At 32.1% G+C, this 11,669-nt stretch overlaps 2 protein-coding genes across 5 annotated transcripts; one reads left to right on the top strand and one right to left on the bottom strand.

Annotated features, from left to right (window-relative positions):
- Positions 1–832: 832 nt before the first annotated feature.
- LOC124844853 (two-component response regulator ARR17-like) lies at positions 833–2,183 on the top strand. Of its 2 annotated transcripts, none has more exons than XM_047321868.2 (5): positions 833–1,099; positions 1,216–1,304; positions 1,412–1,492; positions 1,586–1,656; positions 1,750–2,183. In XM_047321868.2, the coding sequence occupies exons 1-5, from the start codon at positions 937–939 to the stop codon at positions 1,997–1,999; spliced, it is 654 nt and encodes a 217-aa protein (XP_047177824.1). In that variant the 5' UTR covers positions 833–936; the 3' UTR covers positions 2,000–2,183. The 2 variants fall into 2 exon arrangements, with proteins under 2 accessions (XP_047177824.1, XP_047177830.1); XM_047321874.2 differs by having other exon boundaries at positions 835–1,099; positions 1,415–1,492.
- Positions 2,184–4,765: 2,582 nt separating this feature from the next.
- On the bottom strand, positions 4,766–9,585 carry LOC148206195 (membrin-11-like). Of its 3 annotated transcripts, XM_088104136.1 has the most exons (7): positions 9,125–9,585; positions 9,037–9,050; positions 8,771–8,867; positions 7,900–7,996; positions 5,805–5,925; positions 5,571–5,720; positions 4,766–4,953 (listed from the first exon to the last, which is right to left on the bottom strand). In XM_088104136.1, the coding sequence occupies exons 5-7, from the start codon at positions 5,844–5,846 to the stop codon at positions 4,900–4,902; spliced, it is 246 nt and encodes an 81-aa protein (XP_087960262.1). In that variant the 5' UTR covers positions 5,847–5,925; positions 7,900–7,996; positions 8,771–8,867; positions 9,037–9,050; positions 9,125–9,585; the 3' UTR covers positions 4,766–4,899. The 3 variants fall into 3 exon arrangements, 2 of the variants coding, with proteins under 2 accessions (XP_087960262.1, XP_087960261.1); XR_015783517.1 differs by lacking the exon at positions 9,037–9,050 and having other exon boundaries at positions 4,766–5,325; positions 9,125–9,579; XM_088104135.1 differs by lacking the exon at positions 9,037–9,050.
- Positions 9,586–11,669: the final 2,084 nt, after the last annotated feature.

The following is an 11,669-nucleotide window of genomic DNA, read 5'->3' as shown; positions in this document are numbered from 1 at the left end:
ATTTTATAATATAATCAGAACACATGTTGATGTTTGAGTACAAGTATAATTTAAACTTATTCTAACTGATCAAGATAAAGATTAAGGTTATAGATATGTGTTGTAGGTCATGTGTACATATCTGATATGATATATTTAATATAGAACTTTCAAAAGACATCAATAAATATTTTTTAATGAATATTCTTCCTATTATTAAACAACGTGTAATATAAATTTGAGTTGTGTATGACTAATGTACAAAACAATGTTAGTCGTATAGTAACTTCAAATTATATACCCCAATTATAATTTTTATTAAACAACATTGTCTAATTGGAATAAACTTCTGTAAACAACTATTAATGACGTAATACAAAATTCAACAATTGTAATACGCGTAATTATACTTAATAATAAATTATACTAGTGTAAAGATATGTCATACTTTCCAATCAAATTTTAATATTTTCAACTGCGCAAATTAATATGATGTAATATATCTTTCATCAGAAAGTATTTTGAGCTTTGGAATGTGTAATTTTAAAAGTAACCATAAAAACCAATAAATTATTATTTTTTTAAATATCAATAAACATATAGCTTATACGTATGATTTATAACTAAGCATTAAACCTTTTTGGTAAAAAAAATTACCTTTTTGCTTTTTCAACTGTTGATCTAGAGCTTTTTATTATTCTTTAACAAGTATGAAATTTTTTTATTTCCCTTATGAAGATTTCCACAAATGGGTTACAGAAAAAGAAAAAGAAAATGGTGACGTGACATGATATGATAATGGATAGATTGACAGAAGAACATCTCATGTTACATTATTATATTACACTAAGCTGTATTTAAGATCTAAGCAAGCACCCGCGTCACGTTGAGGATTCCTTCGTCTCTGTCTTTGTCTCTTTCTCTCACTCTTTGCTTTTCCTCCGGTCGAAGCAAGAGATGGACTCCAACACTATCGTTTCATGGCCCAGGATGTCAGAAAACATTGAGGGTTTTGCTCTCTCACCCAACAAATCCGAAGAGGTTCATGTTTTAGCAGTTGATGACAGCCTCGTTGATCGCAAAGTCATCGAACGCTTGCTCAAAGTCTTAGCTTGCAAAGGTTAATTCTCTCAGATAATTAAGTCAAAAAGAGAAGTTTTTGTTGATTTGCTTGATAAAAATCTTCGCTTTATCAGTGTTCCTTGTGAACTGAAAATTTTCTTTGTTGAATTACAGTTACTGCTGTGGATAGTGGGCTGAGAGCACTGCAATTGCTTGGACTATTGGACGAGCAGAAAATTCCCTCCGAAACTAATGGTTTTGCTGTATGTATCATGGGATCATTTAATTCAGTTCCATTTTCCGTAAGAAGAAAAACTGACAGAAAAATGAAACCATAATGTTCTAATCTGGGTTGTGCCATTTTCCTTAGCAGGGTTTAAAGGTGGATCTAATTATCACAGACTACTGCATGCCTGGAATGACAGGTTATGAGTTACTGAAGAAAATCAAGGTTAGACAATTCAAACAATGTTCCTTCAATTTTCCACATTATAATAATAATAAAGCACAATAATGGGTTTTCTAAAGGTTTAACATGGAACAGGAATCGTCCACTTTCAAGGAAACTCCAGTGGTGATTATGTCCTCTGAAAACGTTTTGCCACGCATAGACAGGTACCATTGTGTGGAGAGTTTAGTTTTTCTGGGAGTTGAATTGGGTAAAGAAAAAGTGGTGAAAAAGATTTTGAATTTTGGGAAATTATGCAGATGTTTGGAAGAGGGTGCAGAGGATTTCATAGTTAAGCCAGTGAAGTTATCTGACGTTAAGCGTTTGAAGGATTACATGACAACAAAGGAGGCTAAGGTTGAAGGCCAAGACAGGGAAGGGATCCTCAAAAGGAAGCTCTCAGACACTTCTGAAATGTCATCATCATCACCACCGTCTATTTCCTCATCATCTTCACCCTCAGTGATTCACTCTCCCATCAGACGGCTTAAAATGACCAGCACTGATTGATGTGTATATATATATATATATACACTATATACACTCAGCAATTTCCGTTTTACTTCTCTCATTCCTCTAAACACTACTATGTGTATTTCTATATTAGAGTGTTTTGTTGTTGTTTGATTTCCTCTTTTAGGGTTTAATCTGCAATTACCTTCCCGTTAAATGTAACGGTTTTTGTTGCGCTGCCCTTTTTGTTATCTCTCACTAAGTTATTTTAATTGTTTACACGAAGGTCGGTTAATAAAGTTATTGACTTATTAGTGTAAATGATCGAGTCATTAGGTTTGTTTGATTTTCGAAAAGGGTAAAAGCAAAACCGAAGAAAAAGATTAAGCGCTTTAGTGATGAAGATTAAGGGTGAGTGGAATGAAATTGAAAAGAAGAAGAGCAGCAAGGTTTTAGTGTGTGTTGGTTGGATGAGAGTAATGAATGTAGGTGTGGAAATGATGTGAAAGAGATGGAATTATTTGATGATGAGATAACGTGAATGGGATGGAATATAAGTGTAGGTATACGAAGAATAAGGAAAAAATGGGGTGTGAATTGGATATGTGTTTGAAGTGTTGTTGTGCGAGAAAGAAGATAGGAAAGTGTAGTGGGGTCAGAGGGGGTTTCTGTATTTGTCTAGTTGTCTCCAATGGAAAGGCTTTTCTGCCATAAACCGTTTACTATGCTATATTACCAAACCTTGCCCATGTGGAATTGGAATATTTGGTCATTGGTGCTGGACCAGTCTCGTCTAAAGAGACTAGGGGACACACACCATCTTGTACCTTTCCTTCTTTAATTTTAACTCTCTTTTTGGCATCATCACATGCGATATTTACTTCTCTCTTTTACCATATCATGTTTCAACTCACACACTGTTAAAACCACAAAACCATTCCCACTTCAACATTCAACACTCAACCGTGTTTCTACATTAGATTCTGTCTTTTTCTCTCTATCCATTCTCACCAAGCTAATAACTCTTGTTAAAGATAGTCAAGATTCCTATAATTACCAGCTTCTCACGTCACCCGATTCAACACTCATCATATCTATTATTCTTAATTATCACACCCCTTCAATCTTATAATTAATGCTTTTCTCTCTTCATCTCTTTCCAGCTCCCCCTAATTCTTCAATCCGACTTCCAAAACTTTAACAGATAAAACTGATATATTACTTAATAATAAACTTTAAGTCTGATTCTATTTTATAAAACTGATATATATATATATATTTATGGAGTGTGAAATTAGATATAAATAATAATTCAATAATAGATAGTATAATAAATAATAAATATCATTATGATAGGTTTTGAATCACATTAATGTTATACTAATAAATAAACTTTAAATCTAAATAATAGTACGAGACTAATTGATGAATAAGTTTTGTATTATTTATATATAATATATTTATTTTATTTTTAGTTGATATGACGTTTGAAAACAAGGTAGTAATGAGTTGTGTCTTTTAATAAATGGTTTGAGAGATAATTTTTTTTTATGGAACTTTATATATGAATTAAATGATATTGTAAGGGGATAATTGGTATAGAGGGAAATGAAAGAATGAAAAGACGAGTAGATGGGTTGGGCCTGCGTAATTAGGAGTGAAGATATGCAATATGATATTGGGGTCCATAAAACCCACAATGCCAGGTATAATAGAAGAAATAACAATCTTTCTGGTGGACATGAATGTTGTATCAGCAGGTTGGTCCCGTAATAATTGTCTCAGTCCAAAGTTTAAATTTAATTATGTGTGTCATGGTTGGCAAAATCATGATACGTAAAATCTGCTATGTTTTGTTTGATTGTGCTACAGTGGGACATATGGGTCTTTTAATATTTGTTGTCAATTTCTCATAATTGTAGACGAAAGTTTACTCATGGATCATGTATAGATTCTCTTGTCGCTTTCGTTTCTAAAACCATTTCTCTCTGCCTTAAATAGCTTTTAGCTATCATCACACAAATTATTATCATCAACTTGCCTAATCAAAAATGTTCATCACTGGCATTATGGATTCACCTGTTCCTTTGCATGGCTACACTTCCTCAGGTTTAATCACATGTCACAGAAGCTATTACGGAAACATGTCGTATTATCTTTTTACTATATAGTATAAATATATTTATTAATTTTATTACCAGAATAATTGGACAGACTTTAAATAAATCTCTCATTTTAATAATGTTTTTTCATCTTTAACATTTAAATCTAAAGTTTTATTTAAGAAATTTGACTTTTATTCCAACGCCTTGAGGTAGCACCCCTTCCCCCTTTAACCCCGTCTCCTCTACGTCCTTCACTACAAAAATCTGTATTTTTACCAGGGGTTTTTTTAAATATTACCGGCGGTTTTAACCCCCGCAAATCATATTTCCCGCGGTTGGAAAAACCGGTGGGAAAACGTCCGTCGCCAAGCAAGTACCGGCGGTTCTGGAAAAAACCGCCAGTATTAGCGGGGGTTTTCAGAAACCGCCGGAATTTCCAGGGGTTTTGTAGAAACCGCCGGAATTAGTTGGGGCTTTATGAAAACCGCCGGGAATAGCGAGGCTTCTCAAAAACCTCCGGAACTAGCTGAGGTTATCTCAAAACCGCCCCTATTTTTAATGGTTTAGTTTACCGGGGTTTTAAAACCGCCGGGAATTTGTATAGTTCATTTTTTTAATTATAATAAAATTATATTATAATAAAAATGATTTTATTGACAAAACAAACAATAAATTAATATGAACTAAAATTTAATAATATTGTATAAAATAAACTACATTGTTCAACCTAATATCATTCATACAACTAATTGTTCATACATAAAAATTAGAAAGAAAAAGGTTCATTACATATGTTCAATATAAATGTTCAATACTAAAAGTATGACTCATAAAAGTATTGAATAACAATATCTAATTTTTTTCTTCATTACATCCATTGTTTGGCCCACTCCCTTGATCAGATACCTACAATATAACATAATAGTTAGTCGATAATATATTTAATAAACATATCCTTTGGTCTGGTCGTCCTCCCTCGTCTACCGCGCTCGTCCAACTAGCTCCCTGTTCCCGACCGCTCGGTCTAGTCGTCCACCCTCCTCTACCGATCGTCCAACTAGCTCCCTATTCCCGACCGTTCGGTCTGTTCATCTTCCCTCCTCTACCGATCGTCCCACTAGCTCCCCGTTCCCGATCGTTCGGTCCGATCGTCCTCCCTCCTCTACCGTTCGGTCAAATAGCTCCCCACCTTCTACCGTTCGGTCCCCCTCTCTCTCCCTCCTATACCTTCTTCTCTCATACACTTTCCAGCCCCTAACAGAGCACGTCTCAGATTACCTATGCCAAATGTAAGTCCAGTATAACATACATTACTAAATCAATATAGTTTGTAAAAACTAAATCTAGTTACACTCCTTAAATCAATAAACTTCAAAAATTAGTACATATTGCCAGAAAAATTAGCAGAACATTAGGGGAATCATATGAAAACTTCAGATTTACAAATCAATTTCAGTTATTGATGAAAAACAAGTGAACTGTAGAATATAAATGTTTTCACAACAGAAATGAAATGAAATTACCTTCAAGCGTTCTCTTTGACCATGTATTGAAGAAAGGATGGCTTCCCCAATTGCATTTGCATTTTCTAGTTCCGGGGCAGAGGCGCGAACTGAATGTAATGCTTGTGCCTCCTCATGAAAAATTCTTAGAACATGAGGAGAATCCCCATTCTAGCAATTTCAAATGAAGTAGTTATCAACAAATGAGGAAGTAAAAATAAGCCACTAAACTAGAACATGATGGTAACAACATACAGCTCGTCCCAACAGTTCTGCTCTCTTATTAGCTTCTCTCATCCGTTTCTGATGCCGTAAGTTATATTTATCCAAACTTGCTCTTAGTGATTCAGCCTCGTCAGCTATTTGTTCCACTTTTCTGAATAAGAAACATAATATCTTTAATGAAAATCCTCAACTAGAATACTGCAATTCCAGCAGCAGAACCCATTATAGCATAGATATATGCAGAAGATACACATAATTGTTTTCTGTATTATGATATGACAATTAGCATTTAGTTATGCGTGTAATCATTTTGCACAAAATGACTACCCCAGATAACTGAGACAATAAAGAGAACCTGTCATTAAAGTTTTTTGACTCCAAAATTCTGCATAGATCTTAATCAGAACAGAAGAGCATCACTAAGGTCAAGGATAATTATTGTGAAATAAGTTATAGTCCAAAAGATTGAGATTTCAACAATGATATAGGGTATGTAAAAATATAATTGGTTTAAAGCAGGAGATAGATTAATTTTCAAGGAGAGGGGGGGACAAAATAAACAAATATTATACAGTATGTTTGTCACGTTTAATTTGTCAAAACGAGTGCGGTGTTAAGAAATGCAGCAACGATAAAAGCGAATTTATATAGATATTATTGAGGTAAGTTCTTGTTGTTGAGGTAAACGCTAAGAAACATTGCAGTCTCAGATACAAAAATCAACATCAATGGACAAAGATTGCAGTCTCAGATACAAAAAGACCACTAGGATAATTATAAGCATATTGCAGATACAAACCAATTGCTATCATAATATAATTAATCCATCAATTCTTAGATTCCTAAAGTTAGTGGCTAATTTACAAGTTTCTTATTCTATATATAACCATTTCCCCCCTTTTCTTGACGGATAAGTAGATCCAACTTAACTGTTGTAAACAAAAAATTTAGTTCGAGTTGTCAGTATAAACACCTGTAATCACCTTATTATCCACATTGCAAGTTTAGCACAACTACAAAGGTAACAATTCCATACATCTATTACTACTGTCATAAACCAACTTCAGCACATCTAGTATTTAACCTCAAAAAGATAACATAATATACATACACCTATTACTCTCATACACCAACTAGAACAGACCACCCTAGTGTCATACTAAGTTACAATCTGAGGTTTAGATTACAGCCCCTAACCAAAATTCATGGTTTCAAAAATCTCCCCAATCGCAATTCCGGCCACATTTAATCATTTACCTTCAGTTTTTAGCAATTTCAATCTCAATTTAAAACCTTCATGCAAGTACAACTGGAGTTCATTATAATAAAAAGAACAATTCTCAATAATCTCTGTTAAAACTTGAAAAAGATAAGTTGATATAAACTCATTAACTACATAAGAAACCAGATGACCAATAAAAATATTATTCACTTAAGGGTTCCTAATAAAAAAGAGAAATGTTACATATTTCAATACATTCTTTGTTACTTTCTTTATCAAAAGCTATCAGAGACATGCAAACAAAGACTATTTCATCCTAGAAACATACTTAGGTATATATAAAATCTACACCCATACCACTATTTATAAAATAATTCATAACTGGAATTTAGATGATTGCCCCCTTTAATTCAATATAAGGCATAAGCACATTTAACATTTCAATAATTGGTTTCTTAGGTTCATATTACTTTATTACGTTAACAAAAAAATCATGTATTTCCACCAATTTAATATATATAACTTTCAAAATAACATATCTTTACTTTTATTATTCCAATCCAAATATAAACTACCACCCACAACCTCAAACATACGTCATTTCTCTGCATCAAATATCCACATACCAAAAACATTCCAGCCAACCAATCTTAATTCAAACATGTGACTATTTATTTTCAACATATAATAATTCAATCTCCTGTCATATGATACCCAAAAATAGCACGAATCATCCCATCCAACATTCACACAATTAGGCATATTAAAAATGCATGTCTTTGCATAATGTATTTACGATTCCCCAAAATCAAAGAGTGTTTAAGTAGCGTACAAAGTGTGAATCAAAGTTTTCGAGTAAAAAAACAACCAAAATTGAATTAAAAGATTACTGGAATTTGGTACCTTCAAAGGAACAGTGAAGAAGAAAAGCAGACATGCATGTGATGACCACAAAAGTGCCCTAGAAAACAAGTACCCTTTCTCTCTAAGCTTTCATTTCCTACAGCAAAAACATTATATAATTAAGTGAAATAATAATAATAATAATAATAAAAAGCTTAAAAGAGAGCTTCCATGCTGAAGCATATTAAAAGAGAGCTACTAAGATGTTATGTTAGAATGACATTTAACTGATATATGTTTTCACAGTTTGTTTTTGTTTATCAGTTAATGGCACATCTTTTTTATTCACACATCTCATAATGTATACTTTACATGTGTTTTCACAAAGGATTCATGTTAGGACATCAACCAGTTTTATACTCGAGTATCAATGCCTTATACTTAACAGAGAAGTTTATAACCTGGAAAAATGGCCTTATTTTGATGCAGTGCTCACTATGAAGTTATCATTTAGAGGTAATTTAGTTTTCTTAAAAGAATAAAAAGAACACAGTTAAAATTGGTGAAGCTATGTAATTGAAGAAAAAAAGAAAAGAAACAAAAACATGATATAAGTGCTCTGATGTAAAAGAAAAAATTCAAATTTACAGCAATAAGATTCGAATTCTGGAAAATCTCAAAACAAAGCTATCAAAATGAATGAAGAGGACTAATTTTAATGCCAAATTCCCATTCCTTGCTGAATTTAAGAATTTTAAAAATCCAGTTTATCTATTCTAGGTTTGAAAATCTTAATGAATGAGTGTTACGTAAAGTTAAGGCTATGCATGATTTAGATGGTTGGAAAAACCATATAAAAAGTTTCAGACATTCATTTGTACCATTGCTTACATATTTTATAAATTAAAACTAATGTTTTTTCTTACCATACCTTGTCAAAATATAAAAACATAATATACACCGTGCAAACCTCCTGAGACAGAGTACCCACTGTTGGCACCACCAAATTTTCCACCAGCGTGCAAGACCTGTAAAGTTCAAAGGAGTAAATAACTGTTATCCAAAAAGATCAAGTACATAAAATATCTTTGCGAAATGGTGAGTTGACGCTGCACATGAACTAATATCTTTGCGAAATTGCTTTTGATATAATACGAATTGCAAAAATAAAAGAGCATAAACATAGAAATCACAAACCTGAAGGAGATGATCTTTAGAAACGATGAATAATATTAGGTTAGAGTGAAAAATGAAGATATAGATAGAGAGACAGATGAATACATACCTAGTGTGAATTGAAATGGGAAGTAAAAGAGGAAGGAGAGGAACTAAGTATTAGGAATCGGAGGCTCAAGCAAGAGGAAAAGAACACAAAGAATAATCTGATTGAAGAGATAAGATGAAGATTGAAGAGATAAGATGAACATAGCAGAGAGGATTTGAGTTTGAGGGGTTGGAGACGGGAGTGATAAAAATCGCCTCAACAGAGTCCTCGCTGCCTCGACCTCGCCGCATCGACCTCGACGCTCAGCCCAAGCAGGGGAAGGCACAAAGCAGAAACGAACACGAAGCAGAGGGGAAAGATTGTGATGTGGGGAAGGGGTTTGGCAGAAAATTTGATGAAGACGGCGGGGAGAGATGCTCCACGAACACGTAGCAGGGGAAGATTTTGACGAAGGTAGCGGAGAGGGAGGGAGGGAATTAGGGTTTAGATTTAGGGAATTAGAAATGAAGGTGCGGGAAAAGAAGGTGAACAATAAGGATGGCCGAAAAATTATTCAAAATAAAAAGCTACCTGCGGTTATAAGCATAAACCGCGGAACTTATTCGGGGTTTTCCAAACCGCCGGAAACAAACCCCTCCTAAAATTAATTATTTTTGTAGTGCTTTTCGAAATATCTTTTCTAATTTCTTTCATTGTTTCCTTTATAAAAACTTTATTACTTTTTTGTACAAAAATATATTTATTAATCCAGTTTATAATTTAATTACGTATGATCAAACTTAATTAAATTTGGAAATATAATATGTGATAAGTTTAATTAAGTTATTTAGTTCATTTTAGAAATCTAGAAGCCTTTAAATTATGATATATATGTTTAAAAGTTACAATATTTGATCTGATAGATATAAGAAAACTTTGTTTATTCTTTGATATTTGATGCTTTTGTGGAATACGTTTCGCGATTCATTCATGGATGTTGGAAAATTGTTACGTGAATTACATAATAAATGTATATATAATTACTATATTATCACTAATTAATATATATTTATTTGAAGTTTCATTGACAATGAATACTTATTTGTTCCAAAGAAAATATTTTAATGTGATTTTGTCCATTCCACAAAAAATGGACTCAAAGTTAGAAATTATAATACGTAGGTGTTAAGAAATAATTAGATTCTTTAATTTTATTGTAAATTAGCAATCATTTTTCTCTTTATCACAATTATGAACATTATGTGATATTTTAGTATACATTTGATTTTTACATAAGTTCGTTCCATTTATCCTAAGTAGAATTGTCAAATGAGTCAGAATCATGCGGGCCAATTTGGCTTACCATGGATTCGAGTCGGGTTGGATTTTAAAAAATTGTATTTTTTAATGCAGGTCAGATTTCAACTCGGCTCATGCGGGTTGAATCCGTGGTGGGCCGGGTTGACCCACCAACCTACCTACATAAATTTATTTTATTAAAATTTAATTTTAATTTTATAAAAAGATATTTATTATTTTTTGCTTGAAAAAATTATTTAAATTTCTTATTTTCAAAATTAATTAAACACCCATGTTGGGAGTGCAATTTGGGAGTGAAATTTGTTTAAATTTGAATTATAGAAAGTTTGTAAATTTTTTTATTTAGAAAAAATTGTAATTAAGTGAGTCAGTGAGCCAACCCGTTTACCTACCAATTCGTGGTGGGTCGGGTGGGCTTCGAATTTTTCTGGCTGGCTAATAAATGAGCCGGGTTTTAGTAGACAAAATTACCCTTTATATATCATGGATTCTAACTTTTAAGATTAAGGGTATTTTAATAATTTTCATTCTCAAAACTAAAAAGAAACCCCCAAACCATTATTCACCTCTCACTCCAACTTTTTCTCTAGTCCCAATTGAAAAAAATCAGAAACACTAAACAATCTTACAAAAAATAATTTTATAATGAGTTTTCGTTTTATAATTTTTGTCTTATCTAATTTTATCCAATTTTCACAATCATAAAGAAATTGGTAATTGACTTGGAAAAAATCAGAAATACTCACGGTTAAACAATTTCTTACAAAAAATGATTATATAATGAGTTTTCATTTTATAATTTTTTTCTTATCTAATTTTATCTAATTTTCACAAGCATAATGACATCAAAAGAATTGGTAATTGGCCTGGAAAAAATCAGAAACACTCGTTGTTAAACAATTTCTTACAAAAAAAATCATTTTATAATGAGTTTTCATTTTATAATTTTTGTCGTATAAAATTTTATTTAACTGATCACATTACGAATTAAAAATATCTATAAGAACTAGACAATGCATATTAGAAATATAAAAATATAATGTTTTAACTTTTAGGACTACAACATTTTTTTTTACTTTAGGAAATACCAAAATTCTCAACGAAAATATATAATTTTTGCGAACCCTTTTATAATAGTGACTTAAATAGCAATGAGAACGGACGAGTCTTGTTATTTCATATCAATTTTTTAAGAAAAAAAATTCATTTCATTGGCAAACTTAATAATTATAAAAATTTTACCCTCTTCCATTTTCACTGAATAACAGGTATATTAGTATATATTAATACTTTTTTTCTTACTATA

Source organism: Vigna umbellata, chromosome 1 (assembly GCF_029865625.1).
Source record: "Vigna umbellata cultivar VRB3 chromosome 1, Vumbellata_1.0, whole genome shotgun sequence".
NCBI lineage: Eukaryota > Viridiplantae > Streptophyta > Magnoliopsida > Fabales > Fabaceae > Vigna > Vigna umbellata.
The sequence above is the reverse complement of the archived record's forward strand: the minus strand, read 5'-3'. Positions and strand labels throughout refer to the sequence as shown.

Excerpts from the sequence above, each read along its gene's own strand:
- LOC124844853 (XM_047321868.2), top strand. The coding sequence starts at position 937 with ATGGACTCCAACACTATCGTTTCATGGCCCAGGATGTCAGAAAACATT. Across the intron at positions 1,305-1,411 it reads CCGAAACTAATGGTTTTGCT|CAGGGTTTAAAGGTGGATCT; the intron begins GTATGTATCATG and ends CATTTTCCTTAG. Across the intron at positions 1,657-1,749 it reads GTTTTGCCACGCATAGACAG|ATGTTTGGAAGAGGGTGCAG; the intron begins GTACCATTGTGT and ends GAAATTATGCAG.
- LOC148206195 (XM_088104136.1), bottom strand. The coding sequence starts at position 5,846 with ATGAGAGAAGCTAATAAGAGAGCAGAACTGTTGGGACGAGCT. Across the intron at positions 5,721-5,804 it reads CAGAACTGTTGGGACGAGCT|AATGGGGATTCTCCTCATGT; the intron begins GTATGTTGTTAC and ends TGAAATTGCTAG. Across the intron at positions 4,954-5,570 it reads GTCAAAGAGAACGCTTGAAG|GTATCTGATCAAGGGAGTGG; the intron begins GTAATTTCATTT and ends GTTATATTGTAG.